Here is a 21257-nt window from a genome sequence, read left to right as displayed (position 1 = left end):
GTGGAGGTGATGGAATTTAAGCTGAGCTATTTCAAATCCTAAAAGATGATGCTATTAAAGTGCTGGCATACTCAATATGCCAGCAAATTTGGAAAACTCAGCAGTGGCCACAGGACTGGAAAAGGTCAGTTTTCATTCCAATCCCAAAGAAAAGCAATGCCAAATAATGTTCAAACTACCACACAATTGCACTCATCTCACACGCTACCAAAGTGATGCTTAAAATTCCCCAAGCTAGGCTTCAACAGTACATGAACCAAGAACTTCCAGATGTTCAAGCTGGATTTAGAAAAGGCAGAGGAACCAGAGATCAAATTGCCAACATGTATTGGATCATCGAAAAAGTAAGAGAGTTCCATCTATTTCTGCATTGTTGACTATGCCAAAGCCTTTGACTGTGTGGATCACAACAAACTGTGGAAAATTCTTCAAGAGATGGCAATACCAGACCACCTGACCTGCCTCCAGAGAAATCTATATGCAGGTCAAGAAGCCACAGTTAGAACTGGACATGGAACAACAGACTGGTTCCAAATCGGGAAAAGAGTATGTCAAGGCTGTATATTGTCACCCTGCTTATTTAACTTATATGCAGAATACATCATGGGGAATGCCAAACTGGAGGAAGCACAAGCTGGAATCAAGATTGCTGGGAGAAATATCAATAACCTCAGATACGCAGATGACACCACCCTTTTGGCAGAAAGGGAAGAGGAACTGAAAAGCCTCTTGATGAAAGTGAAAGAGGAGAGTGAAAGAGCTCGCTTAAAACTCAACATTCAAAAAACGAAGATTATGGCATCTGGTCCCACCACTTCATGGCAAATAGATGGGGAAACCATGGAAACAGTGAGAGACTTTATTTTCTTGGGCTCCAAAATCACAGCAGATGATGACTGCAGCCATGAAATTAAGAGGCTTGCTCTTTAGAAGAAAAGTTATGACCAACCTAGACAGTATATTAAAAAAGCACTAATGAAAGATAGAAATACTCAACAAACAAGGCATAAACAAGAACTTTCTCAATCTGAAAAAGCGTTTATGAAAAGTCCACAACTAATGTCATGCTTAACTGTGAAAGAGTGAAGTTTCCCTGAGATCAGGAAAGAGAAGGATGCCTACTTTTCACTATTTCATCTGTTCAACTTTGTACTGGAAGTTCTAGCCAGAGCAATTGGGCAAGAAAGAGAAATAAAAGGCATCCAAATTGAGAAGGAAGAAGTAAAACTATCCGCAATCATAAATGATATACGCACATACAGAAAATCCTAAAGAATACACACACACACACACACACACACACACACACACACTATTAAATAAACAAACTCAGCAAAGTTGCAGGGCTCAAGAACAATACACAAAATTCAGTTTACTTCTATACATACACTTTTAAAATTTTCCTTACTTAAAAAAATTTTTAATTGGCGGATAATTCATTTACAATATTGTGTTGGTTTCTGCCATATATCAACATGAATCAGCCATAGGTGTACATATGTTCCCTCCCTCTGAGCTTCCCTTCCACCTCCCACCCCACCCCACCCAACCTCATCCCTCTAGGTTGTCACAGAGTACCTGATTTGAGCTCCCGGCATCATACAGCAAATTTCCACTAGCTATCTATTTTACATATGGTAATTTATACGTTTCCATGCTACTTTCTCAACGTGTCCCACCCTTTCCTTCCCACATTGCATCAAGTCTGTTCTCTATGTCTGGGTCTTCACTGTGTGTGTGTATGTGGTCAGTTGCTCACCTGACTCTTTCGACTCTTTGGACTATAGCCCACCAGGCTCCGATGTTCCAGACGAGAATACTGGAGTGGGTCTCCATTTCATTCTCCCGGGTATGCATACCATTTGGACATAAATTTTGATGCCTAGGTTTGTTTGGTTTATTTTATCCTCCCCTCCTCCCACCCCGCCCCGCCCCATCAAGCAATTCTCTGACACCAGCTCAGTGTCCTACAAATGCAACTCAATTCTGACACTACCTTCCAGGAGACAGGTTCAGATTCCTAACTCAACAACCTTGGTTCACTACTGCCTGTGGAGCAGCAGGCAAACACCTTAAGCCGACACTCCAGGCCCTCCCTGGGACGACTGAAAGCTCCTTCCGAAGATTCACGGCGCTGGAACACATTACCGATGGAGGTAATTGCCTTCTGCACAGCCTCTCCTCCTCTTATAGAGTCCATGGGTCAATCATTCCAGAAACACTTATTAAGCGCCTTCTGTGAACACTGACTGGTGTTGAGCGTGTGTGGTTGTGTGTGTGAGGGAGGGCAGCAGGTGTGTGGACACATGCAAGGTCTCTGCCCAGAGAGAAGTGCTGGAGGAAGGGGAATCAGTGCGCTGAATAATTTAAATGGCACCCCACTCCAGTACTCTTGCCTGGAAAATCCCATGGACGGAGGAGCCCGGCAGGCTGCAGTCCATGGGGTCGCTAAGAGTCAGGCACGACTGAGCGACTTCACTTTCACTTTTCACTTTCATGCACTGGAGAAGGAAATGGCAACCCACTCCAGTGTTCTTGCCTAGAGAATCCCAGGGACGGGGGAGCCTGGTGGGCTGCCGTCTATGGGGTCGCACAGAGTCAGACACGACTGAAGCGACTCAGCAGCAACATCGCCTCCACTGCCACCAGTTCTACTTCTGCGGGCAGTTTCCAGAGCAGCTCCTCCAGGGGGTCGTCTCTAGTTCTTGGACCCCAGTTTGCATTGATCAGAATTCTGGCTCTGGTTTTTTGCTGCCACCAAACCCTTGGCCCTCTTTCTATGGAGAAGGAAAAGCACAGCTCCGACTTCCTCCCACTAGCTCCACATACTTGGAGTACGAACCTGCCGGAGCTGCACGTTGAACAAACACAGAAAGGAGACCCGGCTTAGACTGAATCGTGCCCCATCCCCAATTCAGTTCTCTTCAACCCACTGCCCCAGACACCAGGATGTGAAAATTAAGAACCACCTCCAGCGTAAAACACGAACGACGAGGATGGGATTCGAACCCACGCGTGCAAAGCACAATGGATTAGCAGTCCATCGCCTTAACCACTCGGCCACCTCGTCCTACGCAGGGTATGCTCTTCCACATGCCCTTATCTCTCATTCCGGAGTGTTCCGGGACCCCTGCAGCCGTTTCTCAATACAGACCTGATAAAACTTAGAGAGGCGACGGACAGAAAGGGGCTTTTGTGTTCCTTTCCGCCTGCCGCAGCCAGGAACCGCGCCATCCTTCACCATTCTGCAGTCAAGTTCGGTCACAGTTTCCGCTCCCTGATTCTGGGGCGAGAGAACCAAGGTCTCAGGACGCAGTTAGTCCATGAGGTCGCGCACTGACCCAGAGGAGGGGGTGCAGGTCCCCCGGAACACAGCAGGCGCGGTGGCTAGCAGTTTCCAGCGTTTGCAAAGCGCGCGGCGAGGACCGAGGCTGCAGTAACTCCTCCCGGGGAGCAGGGGGCGAGCTGGCTCGCCGGAGGCCAGCGCGGCCGGCCGGGTGGGCGGGGCTGCGCGCGGGGCTCGGTTCGCCTCGGCTCGCTTCGGCCGCGCTCGGCAGGCTGCGGTAAATCCGGGCTTGCAGAGGCTGGCAGAGTTTGCGGCCCGGTGGTCCCTGCTGCGCGCCCCGAACCCCGAGAGCCATGCAGATGTCCTACGCCATCCGATGTGCCTTCTACCAGCTGCTGCTGGCCGCGCTCATGCTGGTGGCTATGCTGCAGCTGCTCTACCTGTCGCTGCTGTCCGGGCTGCATGGGCAAGAGGAGCAAGACCAATATTTCGAGTTCTTTCCCCCGTCCCCGCGGTCGGTGGACCAAGTCAAGGCGCAGCTCCGCACCGCGCTGGCCTCCGGAGGCGTCCTGGACGCCAGCGGCGACTACCGCGTCTACAGGGGCCTACTAAAGACCACCATGGACCCCAACGATGTGATCCTGGCCACTCACGCCAGTGTGGACAACCTGCTGCACCTGTCGGGCCTGTTGGAGCGCTGGGAGGGCCCTCTGTCGGTGTCGGTGTTCGCCGCCACCAAGGAGGAGGCGCAGCTGGCCACGGTGCTGACCTATGCGCTGAGCAGCCACTGCCCCGATATGCGCGCCAGGGTCGCCATGCACCTTGTGTGCCCCTCACGCTACGAGGCCGCCGTTCCCGACCCCCGGGAGCCAGGGGAGTTTGCCCTGTTGCGTTCCTGCCAGGAGGTCTTTGACAAGCTGGCCAGGGTGGCCCAGCCCGGGGTCAATTACGCGCTGGGCACCAACGTCTCCTACCCCAATAACCTGCTGAGGAATCTGGCTCGTGAGGGGGCCAACTATGCCTTGGTAATCGACGTGGACATGGTGCCCAGCGAGGGGCTGTGGAGAAGCCTGCGGGAAATGCTGGATCAGAGCAAGCAGTGGGCGGGCACAGCACTGGTGGTGCCTGCCTTTGAGATCCGTCGAGCTCGCCGCATGCCCATGAACAAAAACGAGCTGCTGCAGCTCTACCAGGTGGGCGAGGTGCGGCCCTTCTATTATGGGCTCTGCACCCCCTGCCAAGCGCCCACCAACTACTCCCGCTGGGTCAACCTGCCAGAAGAGACCTTGCTGAGGCCTGCCTACGTGGTGCCCTGGCAAGACCCCTGGGAGCCATTCTACGTAGCTGGAGGCAAGGTGCCCACCTTCGACGAGCGCTTTCGGCAGTATGGCTTCAATCGTATCAGCCAGGTGCTCTTAAGGGAGAGGGAAGGGGGCAGGAGGGATGGGGGAGTCAGGGAGGTCTGGATGGAAAAGAGTCAATGAGGCAGGGGGGATCATAGTTCAGGAAGTGGTTGAATGGTTGGAAGATCCAGGGTGCCTCCAGAGGACTAGGAATCCTGGAGCGAGCCGGGATGTCAGTCTCTGCTCTAACGGAATGTCATCACACTTTGCTGATCTGTCTCTCCCTCCACAGGCCTGTGAGCTGCACGTGGCAGGATTCGATTTCGAGGTGCTGAATGAAGGTTTCCTGGTTCATAAAGGCTTCAAAGAAGTTTTGAAATTCCATCCCCAAAAGGAGGCTGAAAATCAGCACAATAAGATCCTTTACCGTCAGTTCAAACAGGAGTTGAAGGCCAAGTACCCTGACTCCCCGCGTCACTGCTGAGCCCTTCCCTCACCTAGTCTGAGAAGTCTCAGACCCCTCCCTCCTTAGGCCGCCCCTCAGGCCTGACTGGGGTAAGAAATGTCACTCCACTTTACAGTGGTGGCTGTGGTGTTTGAACACTGGACTTGAATATGGGGTGCTGGGGTCAAGTCCCAGCTTAACCACTAACTAGTTGTGTGGCCTTGAGCAAATCCCGTTCTCTCCCTGAGCTTCAGTTACCCCGTCTGTAAAAGGGAGGTGAGAAATACCTACCTCACAGAACTGTTGGGAGGCTCAGAGGAGATGCTATATGTGAAAACACTCTGTAAGCTTCGTACAAATGTGAAGTATTATTAATATTATTACAGTATTATTATTGTTGTTATTATTGTTATTCTTATTAACAATCTTGGGTGGGTGGACAGTAGGAGAGCGAAAAAGTATGAATGGGGCAGAGCCGAGAAGTCAGTACTTAACAAAAGGGGCGTTTTGGAAAGAAATCAGATGAAGGCGTTGAATTTAGTTCTTAGGTTTTCGGCAGCTTTCTGGTAGTCTAGGCCTCCGTCCCGGGGGCTCTGGAGAAGGGAAAGGTCTGATAGGTTCTGTGTGTTAATAGTCTGAGATCTGTACCCTTGAATAGGCTGGGCTGGGTAATTTGCCTACCGATTACAATGTGTAAATAAATAAGTGTTGACACCTATAGTTGGCTTCATTACTCTCCTGAACCGGGCGGGGATGGGAGAACAGGTCGCAGGTTGTCCTCTTTTCAAGCCGGGAGAGTTGGCTGCGGACCGAGCCGCGCGGGCTTCAAGGCAAAGAACGCACAAGGGCCTTTCCTGCCTGTTGAAAGCCTGTGCAAATTTCGATCGGTTGCTATGGAAACCGGCCCGCGGTATCCCAGCATGCCTCACCCCCAGCTGCCCGATTGTGAGAGCTCCGATAGGCGCCACCTGATGACACATGCGGAAGCGCGGCCAGGCCCCCGCCCCAGAAGGAGAGAGACCGGCCCAGCGCTTCCGGGAGCCCTGCGGCGGCGCCCAGTGTCCGCATCCTCCGGGGCCTCTCAGGGAGTTTTGGACGTGAGGTCAGAGGCCCCACTCCCCGCGGGTGCGTAACGCCAACCCTGGCGCCTGGTTTGCCCTCTCCGGTCAGTCGGTCGGAGCCGGCCCAATCTCCAGGGCCGAAGCGGAGACTTAACCGGCCGGACGCGTGCGGGGACCGCGGGACCAGAGCTGGCAGCGGAAGAGCCAGTGATTCTCCCGCCCGCGCCTGCACGTACGGAGATGGAACTGGGCGGGAAGCTCTCGGTGCGCCGTGGAGGGGCTGGGTTGGCTTCTTCGAGACTGTGGCAGAATCTTCCTTCCTAGGAGGCCTCCCCTCGACGTGCTCACTTTCTGAAAGATAAATTGCAATATGCACAGTGCCTTATGATTTGCTTTGCCATTCCTTACCGCTTACCTTGCAGCCTTTACAACTCTGAGAGTGGCAGTGTTTATTCTCTTTTTATACCCAGGGTAAGGAGTAGACTCAGAGACTGCTGGAGAGACTTTTTCCCAACCCCTCATCCTTTCTGGTCCAGAAAGATAGGCTTTACCAGTGAAGAGGAATTGCAAAGTTTGGAAAATGCGGGAACTGAGGCTTGAGATTGGGAAAGAGGCTGGTTTGGTGAACCGACGCTTTCAGGTCAGGTTGAGATCATTTGTGAAATCATTGAGGGATGTTTTGAAACTTTGAAAGTGTTAGTCACTCAGTCGTGTCCGACTCTTTGTGACCCCATGGACTGTAGCCCGCCAGGCTTCTCTGTCCATGGAATTCTCCAGGCAGGAATACTGGAGTGGGTAGCCATTCCCTTCTCCAACGGATCTTCCCCACCCAGGAATCAAGCGCAAGTCTCCTGCCTTGCAGGTACATTCTTTATCATTGTGTCACCAGGGAAGTCCACTTTGAAACTTAAGCCAATTACTTTATTCAAATTGATGTTTGCTACCTTTGCAGAAGCCAGGGGCTACTGAGAAGTAAAAGCCAATCCTGCCCTACAAAAGTTTTTGTTTAACTTTTGTATTTGCAAATCCTCCAATCATCAAATGAGTCGATACAAATGGGTGATTAAAGCACATGTGCAGCCCTGCCCTGGTGAGGCTTACAGGCTGGTTGGAGAGACAGATGTGAGAATGGGCAAATAGACATGCAAATAAGTCAGGAGGGGTGACTGCACAGAACTAAAGGACTACAAAGAAGCCCAGAGAAGGTATCACAGTGAAACAGAAGCCCCCAGTAGGCAAAGAGATGATCTGCTGAGAAGACTGTTTATTCTTCCTCTTGGGTGATCTTTTGGCCACACTTGGCACTGTCACTTATTCATTCTGAAATTCTCTCCCCAGCTTTGAGTTTTTCCTCCTCCATCTCTTGCTGATTTTCTTCTTTTTTGGAGGGGTCTCATCGTCTGCCCCTTCGGTAACCCTGGAGTTCCACCATGAGCCCCTTCTCACTCCACACTTTCTGCCTTGCTGGTGGCACCCTCTCCCAAGGTCTGAAGAACTCACTCAATGTGATGACCAGATCTCTGCAGCCCAGATTTCTCTCTGAGGCTTAGACCCATGTGTGCCCTCCCCTGCCCCTTCTCTCCTGTCAGGGTCTTTGTTCATGCCACTCACTCTCCTTAGAATGCTTTCTCTTCCTCAGCCAGCTCATGGGTTTACCCCATCATCCTCTGCAAGCCCTCACTGCTGCAGCAAGCTCCAGGTTTCATTTAGCTGCCTCTCCCATATGCCCTTGGTCTTAACTCTTCTGCTTCCTGGCCTCTCTCTCCCAGGAACTTGTCAACTCCTTGAGATCAGAAACTCTCTGTCTGCCGCACTTGAGCCAAGCTCCTACCATAGTGTCTGATGGTACCTAGCATATATTAGATTTTTCAGTAAAGATTAAGTCAGTGAGTAAAAGGATGTTTAACAGTGTTCTTTGTTGCTGAGAAGTCAAGATAGAGACCAAAAAATATTGGCATCGGGTACAAGGAGGTCATCTGTTAACTCCACAGGATCAGTTTCAGCTGAGAGCAATGATATGGAAACAGATTGGAACAAGTGGAAGGTGAAAGAGTAGGAAGAGCACGTGTTTACAAGGCCTTGCAAAGATGGGAAATGGGGGGTAATTGAGTGGAGTGGGATGAAGCTTTGTGTTTCTGCTTTTTCTGTATGTTGGGAAATACTTAAGCATGTCTAAAGTTTCCTAAGAGCTGCCAAGAGGGAAAATTGAGCATGCAGAAGAGAGAGTGGAATACTGATGACTTGGGGTCTTAGAGGAAGCAGAAGGAGGTAGGATTTGAGCATAGCAAGAGGACCCGAGCATTGTAGGGTGGGAAGAGAAGTGGAGGGCTTTATAGGCAAAAGAACAGCACAGTGGGCAGCAGGGGCTGGGGAGGAAGTGTGTGGTGTATTTGAGAATTGGCTGTTAGATGTAGGGTGAAGGAGCTGGACAGCGGTTCAAGTCCAATGTGCAGGGCCTCGAAAGCCTGGGTCAGAATTTGGGCCCAGTCCCGTAGGCAGTGGGGAACCCATCTTGGCCTTTCTCATCTTACAGATCATCACCTTGGCCAATATTATGGGGATTGTGATCACCAACAATGTCCAAGGGGATGGGCATTTCTGTGGCTCCTAGATTTCTGGGAGATGTGTAGATGGTTCCATTTGTACCTGCCCCACCCTGCATGTCCCCAGGGCCCAGCGAGTCCAGTCCAGTCCCTCCCCTGGTTGTCCCCATCCACAGTGAGGCTTGGTTTGACCACTTTGCCACTCGGAGCTGGGGACAGGGGCGAGTGATGGCTCCACTGCTCCTCCCAGCACCCAGATGCCCGTCCAGCCTCCAAGCAAGGACACAGAGGAGATGGAAGCAGAGGGCGACTCAGCTGCCGAGATGAATGGGGAGGAGGAGGAGAGCGAGGAGGAACGGAGTGGCAGCCAGACCGAGTCTGAGGAGGAGAGCTCAGGTGAGCCCCACACGCCCTCGAGCGCCCTGCCTGCCCCCGCAGCCGGCCCTGACTGGCCTCTTGTCCCAGAGATGGACGAGGAGGACTATGAGCGGCGCCGCAGCGAGTGCGTCAGTGAGATGATGGACCTGGAGAAGCAGTTCTCGGAGCTGAAGGAGAAGTGAGCGAGGGGCCCGGGGCTCGGGGCCCAGCTTCCAGGAGGCAGCGGCGGGCCTGGCGCTGGCCAGGGCCGGTGTGAGCGAGGGCCTGACCCGGGGCGCTGGGCACATGTTTGACGGATGGGCACACGGGCGCACGGCTGCCTTTCGCCTCCCAGGTTGTTCAGGGAACGACTGAGTCAGCTGCGGGTGCGACTGGAGGAAGTGGGAGCTGAAAGGGCGCCCGAATACACGGAGCCCCTGGGGGGACTGCAGCGGAGCCTCAAGATTCGCATTCAGGTGGCAGGTCTGTGGCCCGTCCTGTGCCCCGTCCCCTTACGAGAACCCACGGCTCTCTGTCCCCTTCCCCTCTCACCCGTGCCCTGCCTCGCCCGCCTTTGGGCAGCCAGGGCCCTGGCCAGGCCTCGCCGCCCATTGCCCTCCCTCTGCAGGGATTTACAAGGGCTTCTGTCTGGACGTGATCAGGAACAAGTATGAGTGTGAGCTGCAGGGAGCCAAGCAGCACCTGGAGGTGAATGTGGGCACGCTGGGTGGGGAGGAGGTGGCTGCCCCGCCCCGCCCAGCTGAGCCGCTGCACCTCTTGCAGAGTGAGAAGCTGCTGCTGTACGACACGCTGCAGGGCGAGCTGCAGGAGCGTATCCAGAGGCTGGAGGAGGACCGCCAGAGCCTGGACATCAACTCTGGTGAGGCCAGCAGCCGGCCAGCACCCCTGTGCTTCCAGTGCCCGTTCCCCGTCTGGGCCTTGGCTTCCCCGCCTGCACGGGGGTGGGTGTAGGAGGGCCTGCTCCGTGCTCACCGTGGGGACTGATGGAAAGCAGGCGGGGAAGGGCCCCGCCCGGTGCCTGGTGCACAGTGGTGGCTCGGGGGTCCCCTGCTCCCGTGCTGGTCCCAGAATGGAGGCATCATTCTGACACACGTGCCCCTGCCATGGCCACAGTGTGCCCATTCCCACAGGGCACTGGGGAGGGAGGGACTAATGATCTCACACCCCCGTCCATGAAACAGATGAGGAAACTGAGGTTCACAGAGGAGGATTGAACTCGGCTTCCAAGCCCAGGCTTCTCTGCACTGCCCTGGGGGGGTTGATGGGGACGGGCTGGCCTGGCCCACGTGCAGGACACAGGCTACAGGGGTGGGGCGTCCTGGGAGGACAGCACCCCGATGCTGACTCTGGTCTGGGGTGCAGAGTGGTGGGATGACAAACTGCATGCCAGAGGCAGCTCGAAGACATGGGACTCCCTGCCACCCAACAAGAGGAAGAAGGCGCCTCTCGTTTCCGGTATCCTTCCCCATACAGTGGCCTGAACTGGGCAAGAGGTCAGGGTGGAGGCACATGGGGGACAGAGGCAGACCAGACTCACTTAAGGTCATCTGGCCTCCTGTGGCCATGTCCAGGCAGATGAGCTGTTGAATTTTCTGCAGGGTCCTCCTGGGCTGTGTGGACCATGGCAAAATAGAAGCATTCATCCAGAGATTTCCCCATAGTTTTCTGAGTGAGGTCTCTTCTGAGGCCCTTCTGGCTTCCTCACAGTGTCCCGGGCATGTCCCAGGCTCTCCCACCCCCATGCCTTTGCTGACTTTACACTCCCCTCTTGGCTGCCTTTACCTGTCTGCTTGCTCGGTGCCCATCAATTGTCACCTCCTCCGTGAAGCCTCTCCTGGTTTCCCCAACAATGGCTATGGCTTCCCTCTCCTCTGCACCCCTTTACCTGAACTGGGGCACCTGCCTCCCTTCTGGACATAGTCACCTCTGCCGCCCCCCAGGTGTGAGCCCCTCTTGTTCAGGGCCTGCTGTGCCGGCCTCCCCCCCTCGCATAGCCCAGCACGGAGTTGAATTGAATTCTCAGGTATACACACCCCTCCATATTTCTGCCACAATCAGATTATCAGGAAGTTGACCTCCTGGTGATGGGGATCATGTTCAAGCAGGGAGGGAAGAATCTGGACTGCAGAGACTTGAGCGGGGGTGGGCGGTGAGGGTGTGGAGATGTCAGGGGGACAGAGTGGCTAGTCCCCAGACGGGCAGGTGAGACCGATGGAGGGTGGTTTTCAGGACAGAAGAGATGAGAGTCCCCGTGTAGGTGGGAAAGGGGCCAGATGAGGGAACAGGGGGCCGAGATCCCTGAGTGGGTGGCCTGGGCCTTAGCCTTCTGACCTTGAGGCCTGAGAGGAGGTGAGGAGGGAGCCAAGGGGTGGTAAGATTGGGGCTGGATGCCCTCTGTGGACTGGGTGAAATTGAAATAGGCCGCAGCCACGCACTCCACCCTGCTAAGAACCCAGGAGCCACGAGGTCAGAGGTGGAGCCTGAGTGCTACCCCAGGTGCTCGGCTCCACCCCGCCGTCCATGGCACCGCCTCTTCTGAGTGCTGGCACCTCCCACCCCCTGGGCTGGGGGCCCAGGCCCATCCCCTGCCCCCTCCCCAGGCCTCCTGCTTCCTTGACCCCCATCTCAGGCCCTTACATCGTGTACATGCTGCAGGAGATCGACATCCTGGAGGACTGGACAGCCATCAAAAAGGTGGGTCCAGCGCTGCCTGCCACAGGGTGGGGGCTGGCGGTGCAGCGCCCCCTCCCCAACCAGACCAGCTTTGGTCTCTGCAGGCCTTCCCCTGGGGAGCTGTCTTGTCAGACCCCGGCACCCTCTGCTTCAGCTCAGGCACCCTGGCTTTGCTTGGCCTCCCAAACCTCCTGTTTGCGTCAGCCCCTTTCTTGTTTCCAGGCAGGTTTTGATGGGCTGGGAGGAAGGAAGGCAGCCAGGCTGCCTGGGTCTCTGACAAGAGAGCACGTTGATCCTTTGCCTAGAAGGGGCGTTAAGCTCCCCTCAGCCCCTCTTGAGCAGCCCCCCATCCCAGAAAGGCTGCTGTGGAGGGGGGACTTCGTAAGCTGCAGGCAGCCTCTCAGCGGGCATTTCTTCTTACCCACCCAGGCGAGGGCAGCTGTGTCCCCTCAGAAGAGAAAATCAGATGGTAAGAACCACCAAGGGTGTCCCGCCTACCACCACCCCCTCCCCCAGGCCAGCCTCCAGGAAAGGCGCCTGGAAGGAGGCCGGGGCATATCAGATCAGTTAGGATGCTCTGGGTTTGAGGGTAGCTCTGGGTTCGAGGTCATGGTGGGAATTGGGGTGGGGTTAGGGCCAGGTCTGGTTAGAGAGGATGGAATGCTAAGCCTCCGCAGCTGGCCTGGGGCCTAGAGGACCAGGGAGCCCGTGAGTAAGGGCTGTGGGGCTGCCCTGTCCTCCTGGCCTCGCCTGCCCCAGGCCGGACTGAGGCCGCTCCTCTCGGTCCACCATATGAAGTGCCTCCCTTCCTCTTGGTTTGCTTTCCTCTCACCTGCAGTGATTTTTCCCTTCCTGTGTACCCCCAGGACCTTGACCCTGCTCTTCACAGCCAGGGGGGCCCTTGGAGCAGCCGGCACCAAACCCAGGACTTGAACTTTGCTGCTGCAGAAAGGCAGGCTGGCAGGCCCCTCAGGGTCTGCCCAGCCATCTCTCCAGTGCTGCTCCGGGGTCCTCTGCTGCAGCCATCACTGGTCTGGGCTCCTCCTCTGCCCTCCCTGGGGCCTGAACAGCCAAGGCCTGGAGCTGCCCGAGGCCAGCCAGATGATCTCCTCCCTCCCCAGCCAGCCCACCACGCCGCCCCCAAAGGTTGCCCTCCTCGGAGCCCTCCCTGATGAAGGCATGCCTGTCTTAAGCCAGAGCAACACCCTTTCTTTGGACCTTGGACCCCAATCACTGAGTTGGGTCCCACTTCGCAGGAACTCTGAGCCGGAAATTATATTTGGGGGGCCTGTGTGTCCTGGCTGTTGCTGGAGAGACAAGGCAGGCTCCTCGGGTCTTCCTTTTCAAGGAGGTTCCTGGTGTCTGCCTCCCACATTTCAGGCACTGGAATTAAAACCTTTCCTGGGACTCTGGCATGACCTGCATGTGTCTAATTTACCTTGCAAGGGAATCAGGGCTCTTGTGGAGAGTGCTTGAGACAGGCAGTCTCTGCTGGGGGCCCTGGTATCTCCTCCAGTGAGCGGAGCCTTCCCCCTCTGACTTGGGGTATAGGCTGGGGAAGGGGGCATTCCCCCACACATCTGCTCCAGGTGTGGGGGGCTGGGCCCTGGACTGCCTGGTGCTGGTGAGCAAAGTCTGAGGCAACTTGTGGCACAGGCCGAGCACGTGGCCTGGGTGCTCCGTGCCTAGAGACTGGATCATGTCTGCACCTGCCCCAGTCTCGGCAGATTGGCAAGGCAGGCTGGCAGATCCTGTGTGCGTGGGAGGCAGCCAGCAGCAGCACCATGTGCTGACGACCTCACAGCCAGACTCCCCCCCCCCCCCGTTTAGCGCTGAGTGTCAGAACCACCCCCAGAACCTCCACTAAGCAAAGGGGTTAGTTTCCATGGAGACACAGCATCCTTCCTCCATGGCAACCTGAAATCCCCAAAACCAAGTTAAGCTCAGGCATGAGTCATCTGTGGCCAGTAGGGGGCACTCTCCCAAAAGGCTGACCTTAGGGCCAGGGACAGATGAGCGGTTGACCACAGACTTGAAGGTGCCCCAAGGGTGAGGCCCGCAGAGACCTTGGCGGGCCCTGCTTAACCCCTTCCTTCCCACCTGTGCGGTTCAAGGAGTCTGGCAAGGCTGCAGGAAGCGCCGTGTGGAGGTGGCAGCCCCACAGCTGGAACCCTGGGCAGGCCACCTGCATGGAGTGGATCCCTGCCCCCAGAGGCTGGGCCCAGAGCAGAGGAAGCAGGCACTGCCCGGGCTGAGTGGACACACAAGAGTTAACTGGCGGGTGTGACAGGGCGAACCGCCCTCAGGAAGTGTTACTCACCATTGGGAATGTGAGTGCTCCCGCCTTGGGGGCTGGCTTCTCTGAGTCCCGGGAGAGACTGGAGGAGCTCCCAGCCATGGAAACCCCCGGGGAGCCAAGAACAGGCCCCCTTGGAGCCCCCCACCCAGCCAGCTTCGCTTCTGGGCACCTGGAGAGAGAAAAGTTAGTGAAGTTGGAAGGGCAGCCCCGGTGGGGTGGGGTGGAAGTGGGGGAACCCGAGCTGGGCCTGTCCCAGGGCAAAGGAGGGGGAGACGGTTGGGCAAAACCCTGCTCAGGTCTGGTGCCCCTGCCCCGCACCCCGGCCAGGCCAGCCCAGGACCCGTGGTACGATGTGCCTGGTGCCGGCGGGGCACAGGCAGGTGGATCGCAGCGGCCAGGGCGCACCGTCAGCCTGCGGGAGCGCCTGCTGCTCACCCGGCCCGTGTGGCTGCAGCTGCGGGCCAACGAGGCCGCCGCGCTGCACGTGCTGAGGACCGAGCCCCCGGGGGTGAGTCTCTCCCCACCCCTGGGGCTGGAGGCTGAGGGTAGTGGGGGCGAGGGGCTGGACACAGAGGACCTGAGCCTCTGATCCCTGTCCACTCACAGACATTTCTGGTACGGAAGTCTAACAGTCGCCAGTGCCAAGCCCTGTGTGTGCGGCTGCCCGAGGCCAGTGGCCCCTCCTTCGTCTCTAGCCACTGTATCCAGGAGACCGCTCGGGGTGAGAGGGACTGGCCCAGCCTAGCCGGAGGGGCTGGAAGCATCAGGTCGGGGCACAGGGGGGTGCTCCCAGAGAACAACTTCACTTCCCATCCCTCAGGCGTCTCCCTGGAGGGCTCAGACCTTGTGTTCCTAGACCTGGTCCAGCTGATCTGTGCCTACTGCCACACCCGGTGAGCCTGCCTGCAGGGTGCCTGCTCTCCACAGGGCCCTGCTTCCCTTCCTGGGACGCCTTGTCCTCCTTGCCCACGGGCACTCCCGGTGCCCACCACCCAGAGCTTTCCTCACTGCCCACTTTTTGCTCCCCTCTGGCCTCAGGGACATTCTTCTCCTCCCGCTTCAGCTCCCCAGAGCCATCCGCCAGGCAGCCACCCACAAGGAGCTGGAAGCCATCTCCCATCTTGGCATGGGTAAGGGCTCCCGGGCTACCCACTGCACAGATGGACAAGCTGAGGCCAAGAGGGAGAGGGAAGGCTAAGGCACACAGCCTGAAGCCTGGGCCTTTCCCCCAGTTGGGTCCCCTCCCTGAGCCCTCCCACCCCCACCCCGAGGCCCAACCTGTTTTTCTTCCCTAGAGTTCTGGAGCTCCTCCCTCAATACCAAGGCTCAGCCAGGCCCATCGGAAGGCCCCCCGCTGCCCCGGCTGAAGCCCCGGCCCCCACAAGAGCTGGACCAGGGCACCGGAGCTGCCCTGTGTTTCTTCAACCCCCTGTTCCCAGGGGATCTGGGCCCCACCAAGCGGGAGAAATTCAAGAGGAGCTTCAAAGTGCGTGTGTCCACGGAGACCTCCAGCCCCCTGTCTCCCCCAGCTGTGCCGCCTCCCCCAGTTCCGGTGTTGCCAGGGACAACCCCCAACCAGACAGAAAGGTTGCCCCCTCGCCAGCTGCTACGGAGGGAGAGCTCGGTAGGGTACCGTGTGCCAGGGGGCACCAGCCCCAGCCTCCCGCCGCTGCCCTCCCTCCAGGAGGTGGACTGCGCCTCCCCCAGCAGCTCAGAGGAGGAGGGGGTGCCGGGGTCCCAGGGGAGCCCAGTGACCTCACCCCACCTGGGCCACCAGCGGCGGCGGCGACCCCTGCTTCGGTCCATGAGCGCCGCCTTCTGCTCCCTGCTAGCGCCTGAGCGGCAGGTGGGCCGGGCAGCTGCGGCGCTGACGCAGGACAGACACACAGCTGTGGGACAGCTGGTGCAGGACCTGCTGACCCAGGTGCGTGCTGGCCCCGAACCCCGGGAGCTGCAGGCCATCCGCGAGGCCCTGAGCCGGGCCCGAGCCATGCTGAGCGCGGAGCTGAGCCCGGAGAAGCTGCTGCCACCAGACAGGCTGGGTGAGACTCCAGCCCGGGGTCCACTGGTGCAGCCCTGTCTCCAGAATTCAGCTTTTCTGCCTTCCTCTCTCTCTGCCTCTCTGGGCTGGCCTGTCTGTCAGTCTGTTCTTCCGTGTACACCCACCTTGTCTCTGCATCATTCAAGCAACTTCTACCCACCGCCTCTCTCCCAGTCACAAAGATTCTTCCTCGTTTTCATCCCTCTCCCCTCCCGATCATGCCTTTCCTCCCTGGTACTCACCCCTCCTCAGTTCCTCTGACCGCTGCCTGCCTCTCCCCCACAGAACATGTCCTGGAGAAGTCCCTGCACCGCTCAGTGCTGAAGCCACTGCGGCCCATCCTGGTGGCCCGTCTGCGGCGCCGGCTTTCAGCCAACAGCTCCCTGGGCCGCCTGGCTGAAGGCCTCCGCCTGGCCCGGGCCCGGGGCGCCAGCGCCTTCGGGTCCCACTTAAACCTGCCCTCCCCAGTAGAGATGGAGCAGGTACGTCAGAAGCTGTTACAGCTGCTTCGCGCCTACTCACCCAGCGCCCAGGTCAAGCGGCTCCTGCAGGCCTGCAAGCTGCTCTACACGGCACTGAGGACCCAGGCGGGTATGCCCCCTCCCACAACCTCCCACCGGCCGCTGCCAAGTCAGAGGCAGGCCACCGGGCTGAGGCCCTAGGAATGGCATAGCAGGGAAAACAGAGAAAAAAAAAAAATATATATATATGTATATGGATCCACCTCCCCATTTCACAGATGGTAATACTGTGGCCCAGAAAGCAGAGCATCCACTCCCCATCCATTGCCCCTGGTTGCCAGAGAGACCACATTGCCTGGCAGGCAGAGGGAGGGTCGTTGTCTAAGATAAGTAGCTGAGGATCCTGACCCTGTGGCCTCATCCACCACCTACAGGGGAGGGCGCGGGGGCCGATGAGTTTCTGCCATTGCTGAGCCTCGTGCTGGCCCACTGTGACCTTCCTGAGCTGCTGCTGGAGGCCGAGTACATGTCAGAGCTCCTGGAGCCTGCCCTGCTCACTGGAGAGGGTGAGGGACCCCACAGGCCCCCGCTTCTGTCTGGGTGGGGCTGGGGCACCCTGACTGAGCAGGGGAGGCAGGGAGGAGCAGTGGCTCACACTGAGCCTGAGCCACAGCCCTCCCCTTGTGTCCCAGGCGGCTACTACCTGACCAGCCTCTCGGCCAGCCTGGCCCTGCTGAGTGGCCTGACCGAGGCCCACGCCCTGCCCCTGAGCCCCTCGCAGGAGCTGCAGCGCTCGCTCAGCCTCTGGGAGCAGCGCCGCCTGCCCGCCACCCACTGCTTCCAGGTAACGGGACTGGCCAGCCCCGGGGGGCACCCGGGGTCATCTGGCGCGGTCCCCTCCTTTGCCCAGTGAGACTCAGAAAAGGCAGGGAAAGGGGAAGGGCAGGCCTGTGTCGCCGGGTGACAGCGTCCCACACGCAACGCCCGTCCGAGCCAGCCCTTCTGGATGGTGCGTCTCACCAGCTGACACAGCTCAGTGCTCTGGCGGCCCAGAGTCTTCACAGAAACTGAAGTGGGGTCATTATGGTGCCCATTTTACAGATGAGGAAGCAGACATGGCCTGGGAAGGGAAAGGGGCACAGGCAGGCTCAAACCCCAGATCCTGGCTTCTGGCTGCCACCTGGGCTCGGGCTTCCAGCCCATGCCCCCTTCACCCTCGGTCCCCGCCCCCCGTACCCCCGGCTCAGGCGAGGTGCTCTGAGAGCCAGAGAGTAACTCTGCCATTCACCTCCTTCCTTCCAATCAAGGGACCCTTCCTTCCTTAGCCTTGGCTAAGAGTCCAGATTTTGTAGCCAGATCCTGGGTCCAAATGCTGGCGTTTCTGCTTTCTGGCTGTGGGAGTTTGGGCCAGTTAGATGTCCTCTTTGTGCCTCAGTTTTCTCGTCTGTAAAATGGGGTAATAGGACCTACATCCTGAGGTTGATATTGGATAAAATGGGTTAATTCAGAACAAGCACTGAGGGCGCAGAGTAAGCTCGACCTGAGTGGGATCGATAGGCTATAGAGGCCTGCTGGGCCGTCCTTCCAGCCCGCGGCTCTGACCTATGAGCCCAGGGACAGCCCTCTCATCCACAGAGGCCCCCTCAGAGCTCAGATTCAAAAAGCTTTGGCTGCTGGTTCTACCACTGGCTCTGTCCCATCCACCCCGTCACTGCAGAGCCTGGACTGCGACCTTGAGCCTTGCAGGCGGGACTGAGTTCTTGTTCTTGGCTTCTCCCGGCACAGCACCTCCTCCGCGTAGCCTACCAGGACCCCAGCAGTGGCTGCACCTCCAAGACGCTGGCCGTGCCCCCAGGAGCCTCGATTGCCATGCTGAACAAGCTCTGTGCCACCAAGTTCCGGGTGACCCAGCCTGATACTTTTGGCCTCTTCCTGTACAAGGGGCAGGATTACCAGCGCCTGCCCCCTGGAGCCCTGGCTCACAGGCTTCCCACCGCCGGCTACCTCGTCTACCGCCGGGCAGAGCAGCCCGAGACCCCGGGGGCCTCACCTGGGGCTGACATAGGGGAGAGCAGTGGGGGGCCAGAGGCAGGGGACAGGGAGGAGGAGAAAGGGGGCCAGGGAACTGGGGACACCAAGGCCAAAACCAGGCCCAGGGATGGCAGGGGAGAATCTGAGACAGTGGCCGAGGGGGCCGAGGGCCAGGCCAGGGGCCCCACTCAGCCAAGGGGGCCGGAGACTGAAGAGAGCCATGCCGCAGAGGAATAGCTGGGAGTGGGCAGAAGGGCCGCGTGGGGCAGGAAGCTCGGAGCCTGCTGGGACGGCCTTGCAGAATGTCAGCCTCGCCGGCCCAGGCCACAGCCCCCAGAGCCTCCCCGACTCCGCTCCCTGTCTGCTGCTACCTCTGACCCTCCAGCACACCGATCACGCCTGCTGGCCATGTCCAGGGCACTTGGGTGAAGCCCAAGGGGTCTGGGGGGCCCAGATGAAGGTCCTTGGCCTCTCCTCCTGCTCCCCCAGCTGGAGGCCAGGCAGCCCACAGTGAGGAGTGTGTCCAGCAGGGGAGAAATCCACCAGGGGCCCCAGCTCTGGCGGCAGTGGGGAGGGGTGGGTGGTTCAAGACCTGGAAAGACCCCACCAATTTCCAGGTGTCAGGAGTATTCAAAGAAGCAGCAAGGCCTCAGGCCTCAGTCCTGCCCACACCACCTGCAGAACAAGCACCTCCGAACCTCAGTGTCCTCGCCTATAAAGTGGGGGTGCTACCGCTGCCCTGCCGTCTGCCAGAAGCCTTCCATGGCTCAGAATAGATGGTTTTGTTGCAGAGCAGGGCACAACTAGGGAAAGGGGAAAGAGGCTGAATATTAGCAAAACCCCAGCTTGCATATACGCACGCCTCTCTGAGGGTCCATTCTCCACCCTCACCTAAGGGAGAGATTCTCCAGGCGGCCCTGGGGGACATCCAGGGGGTCAGGCTCAGCCAAGGGAGCACTCCTGTTCCAGTCTTTCCCCAAGAGAAGTCCTCCCAGGCACGCTTCTGTCCCCAGGGAAGTGGACAGGTGAGACAGCCTTCTGAAATGGAATGAGGACTCGGAAACTCTCTTCCGCACTGAAGTCTCTTGGACCTCACAAGAGGTTTTCAGGAGACAGGGTCTGATTTATTACCCACCGAGGCTGGGGAAAGTGACTCCTAAGACACCACACAGCAGACCATTAGACCAAACCAGGAGTCAGGTTCCAACTATGCCTTGTATTCTAAGCCACCAATAAACTAATGCTCAGCGATAAAGAATCTGCCTGCAGTGCAGGAGATGTAGGAGATGGGGGTTCGATCCCTGGATCCGGAAGGTCCTCTGGAGGAGGAAATGGCAGGCAACCCACTCCAATATTTTTGCCTGGGAAATCTCATGGACAGAGGAGCCTGGTAGGCTACAATCCATGGGGCCGCAGAGTCAGACGTGAGCGACTGGGCGGGAGGTCCAGGCAGACAGCAAAGAAAATACCAGGGACCACCACAAGAGGGCACACGTGGCTCAGGAAGCGGCTGAGAGGGCGACCTGATAGACTGCAGCTCCAGGGCGGCAGCGGTGCAGGTGGTCCCGGGGTTTGCAATCTTGCAGCCGCCAAGCAACTAGGGGACATCGTAAGAGCCAAGCCTTCTGGCCCTCAGCTCTCTAGGGAGTCTGAGGTCTGGATGAGGCTGGCCTCCAGGGACCACTCCCTGGGAAGGAATTAGGTCCCAGTGGAAGGAGGACCCTAGCCAGTCTCTGAGGGGCTCGCTCGGGCCCTGAGCACAAGGGACAGTGGCCCACATATTAGACATGGCGGCTGTGAGGCAGAAATCACAGCCTTTGGGATTTCAGACCCTCCAGGTACAGCCCGGATGCAGGACTCCCAAATTCCTCTAGGCCATCGGCGCTCTGCCAACTTCCACCCTCTCCCACGCACACACACAAGCTTCTCACTGGCGACGGGTCTCCCTCACTCTTTTGTATGTATTCCCCACCAGTCCCGCACCCACCCCAGTGCCTTGTACAGTACTGGGCGCCCCACAGGCGCTCAATAAATGTTGTCCACTGATTGGAGTTTGAAAACTTAGAGCGAAGGGTGGTGAGGTGGGAGGCTAAGGGAGGGCTGGGTTCTGGGAACCAAACACAGGATGTCTCAAGTTCAGTCCCAGAGGAAGGTCCTGGCATGATGTAGGAGGTGTTCAGAGAGCCCCAGGGCCGGATGTAGAGCCAGTCTCATGGGAACTATGACTGCTGGAGGCTTCTGCCCCCCCCCCCCCCCCCCCCGCAAGGGGGCCTCTGCAAGCCCCTCCCACTCCCCTCCAGGGCTCAGTGCTAATTCCTGGCTCTGGGAATTCAGCATGCCCCCAGCAGTGGCTCACTGGAGCATTGCCAGGCCCTGCCTGCTGCCTGAATCTCCCGGTTTATCTTCTGAAGAGATTCTGATGGTTCAGGGGTCCCGACCAGGTAAATCTGCAGGAGCAAGGGTCATTGGACAGGGCTTGGGGCTCCAGGGAAGGGAACAATAGGTCAGTCTAGGATTGATCTCACTATCCCCATTTTACAGATGAGGAAACTGAGGCTTGCTCAGGGAAAGTGACTCGTTACAGGGCAAAGGACTCAGACACCAGGTTTTGTGGATCTTCAGATTATACAATCCTCCCAGAGAGAAGGATTCATGTACTCATCCACTCAGCAGTAACCCATTGTGTCCAAACCGGC

General features: G+C 57.7%; 3 protein-coding genes and 1 non-coding gene across 7 annotated transcripts; 3 read left to right on the top strand and 1 right to left on the bottom strand.

Annotated features, from left to right (window-relative positions):
* Window positions 1-2988: 2988 nt before the first annotated feature.
* TRNAS-GCU lies at window positions 2989-3070 on the bottom strand. The gene has a single exon. It is a non-coding gene; the product is annotated as a tRNA-Ser (tRNA).
* A 419-nt stretch (window positions 3071-3489) lies between these two features.
* On the top strand, window positions 3490-5794 carry B4GAT1 (beta-1,4-glucuronyltransferase 1). The gene is made up of 2 exons (XM_040256361.1): window positions 3490-4695; window positions 4922-5794. The coding sequence occupies exons 1-2, from the start codon at window positions 3640-3642 to the stop codon at window positions 5111-5113; spliced, it is 1248 nt and encodes a 415-aa protein (XP_040112295.1). The 5' UTR covers window positions 3490-3639; the 3' UTR covers window positions 5114-5794.
* Window positions 5795-6062: 268 nt separating this feature from the next.
* Window positions 6063-13141, top strand: BRMS1 (BRMS1 transcriptional repressor and anoikis regulator). Of its 4 annotated transcripts, XM_040256364.1 has the most exons (11): window positions 6097-6367; window positions 6606-6775; window positions 8929-9074; window positions 9144-9234; window positions 9391-9518; window positions 9664-9743; window positions 9819-9915; window positions 10419-10511; window positions 11686-11750; window positions 12159-12198; window positions 12596-13137. In XM_040256364.1, exons 3-11 carry the CDS (start codon window positions 8936-8938, stop codon window positions 12601-12603), a joined length of 741 nt encoding a protein of 246 aa, XP_040112298.1. In that variant the 5' UTR covers window positions 6097-6367; window positions 6606-6775; window positions 8929-8935; the 3' UTR covers window positions 12604-13137. The 4 variants fall into 4 exon arrangements, with proteins under 4 accessions (XP_040112296.1, XP_040112297.1, XP_040112298.1 ...); XM_040256362.1 differs by lacking the exon at window positions 6606-6775 and having other exon boundaries at window positions 6063-6367; window positions 12596-13141; XM_040256363.1 differs by lacking the exon at window positions 6606-6775 and having other exon boundaries at window positions 6065-6199.
* Window positions 13142-13204: 63 nt separating this feature from the next.
* Window positions 13205-20607, top strand: RIN1 (Ras and Rab interactor 1). The gene is made up of 10 exons (XM_040256360.1): window positions 13205-14211; window positions 14356-14536; window positions 14635-14749; window positions 14849-14921; window positions 15067-15158; window positions 15324-16070; window positions 16355-16660; window positions 16965-17096; window positions 17223-17374; window positions 18316-20607. Exons 1-10 carry the CDS (start codon window positions 14126-14128, stop codon window positions 18796-18798), a joined length of 2367 nt encoding a protein of 788 aa, XP_040112294.1. The 5' UTR covers window positions 13205-14125; the 3' UTR covers window positions 18799-20607.
* Window positions 20608-21257: the final 650 nt, after the last annotated feature.

Source organism: Oryx dammah, unplaced genomic scaffold (genome assembly GCF_014754425.2).
Source record: "Oryx dammah isolate SB20612 unplaced genomic scaffold, SCBI_Odam_1.1 HiC_scaffold_15, whole genome shotgun sequence".
Taxonomy (NCBI): Eukaryota; Metazoa; Chordata; class Mammalia; order Artiodactyla; family Bovidae; genus Oryx; species Oryx dammah.
Note: the sequence above shows the minus strand (reverse complement) of the source record. Positions and strands in the feature narration are given on the sequence as shown.

Coding starts and splice junctions, on each gene's coding strand:
- B4GAT1 (XM_040256361.1), top strand. CDS start 3,640: ATGCAGATGTCCTACGCCATCCGATGTGCCTTCTACCAGCTGCTGCTG. Junction 4,696..4,921: donor GCTTCAATCGTATCAGCCAG/GTGCTCTTAAGG, acceptor CTCCCTCCACAG/GCCTGTGAGCTGCACGTGGC.
- BRMS1 (XM_040256362.1), top strand. CDS start 8,936: ATGCCCGTCCAGCCTCCAAGCAAGGACACAGAGGAGATGGAAGCAGAG. Junction 9,075..9,143: donor GTCTGAGGAGGAGAGCTCAG/GTGAGCCCCACA, acceptor CTCTTGTCCCAG/AGATGGACGAGGAGGACTAT. Junction 10,512..11,685: donor GAAGGCGCCTCTCGTTTCCG/GTATCCTTCCCC, acceptor CCCCCATCTCAG/GCCCTTACATCGTGTACATG.
- RIN1 (XM_040256360.1), top strand. CDS start 14,126: ATGGAAACCCCCGGGGAGCCAAGAACAGGCCCCCTTGGAGCCCCCCAC. Junction 14,212..14,355: donor GGGCACCTGGAGAGAGAAAA/GTTAGTGAAGTT, acceptor CACCCCGGCCAG/GCCAGCCCAGGACCCGTGGT. Junction 14,750..14,848: donor TATCCAGGAGACCGCTCGGG/GTGAGAGGGACT, acceptor CCCATCCCTCAG/GCGTCTCCCTGGAGGGCTCA.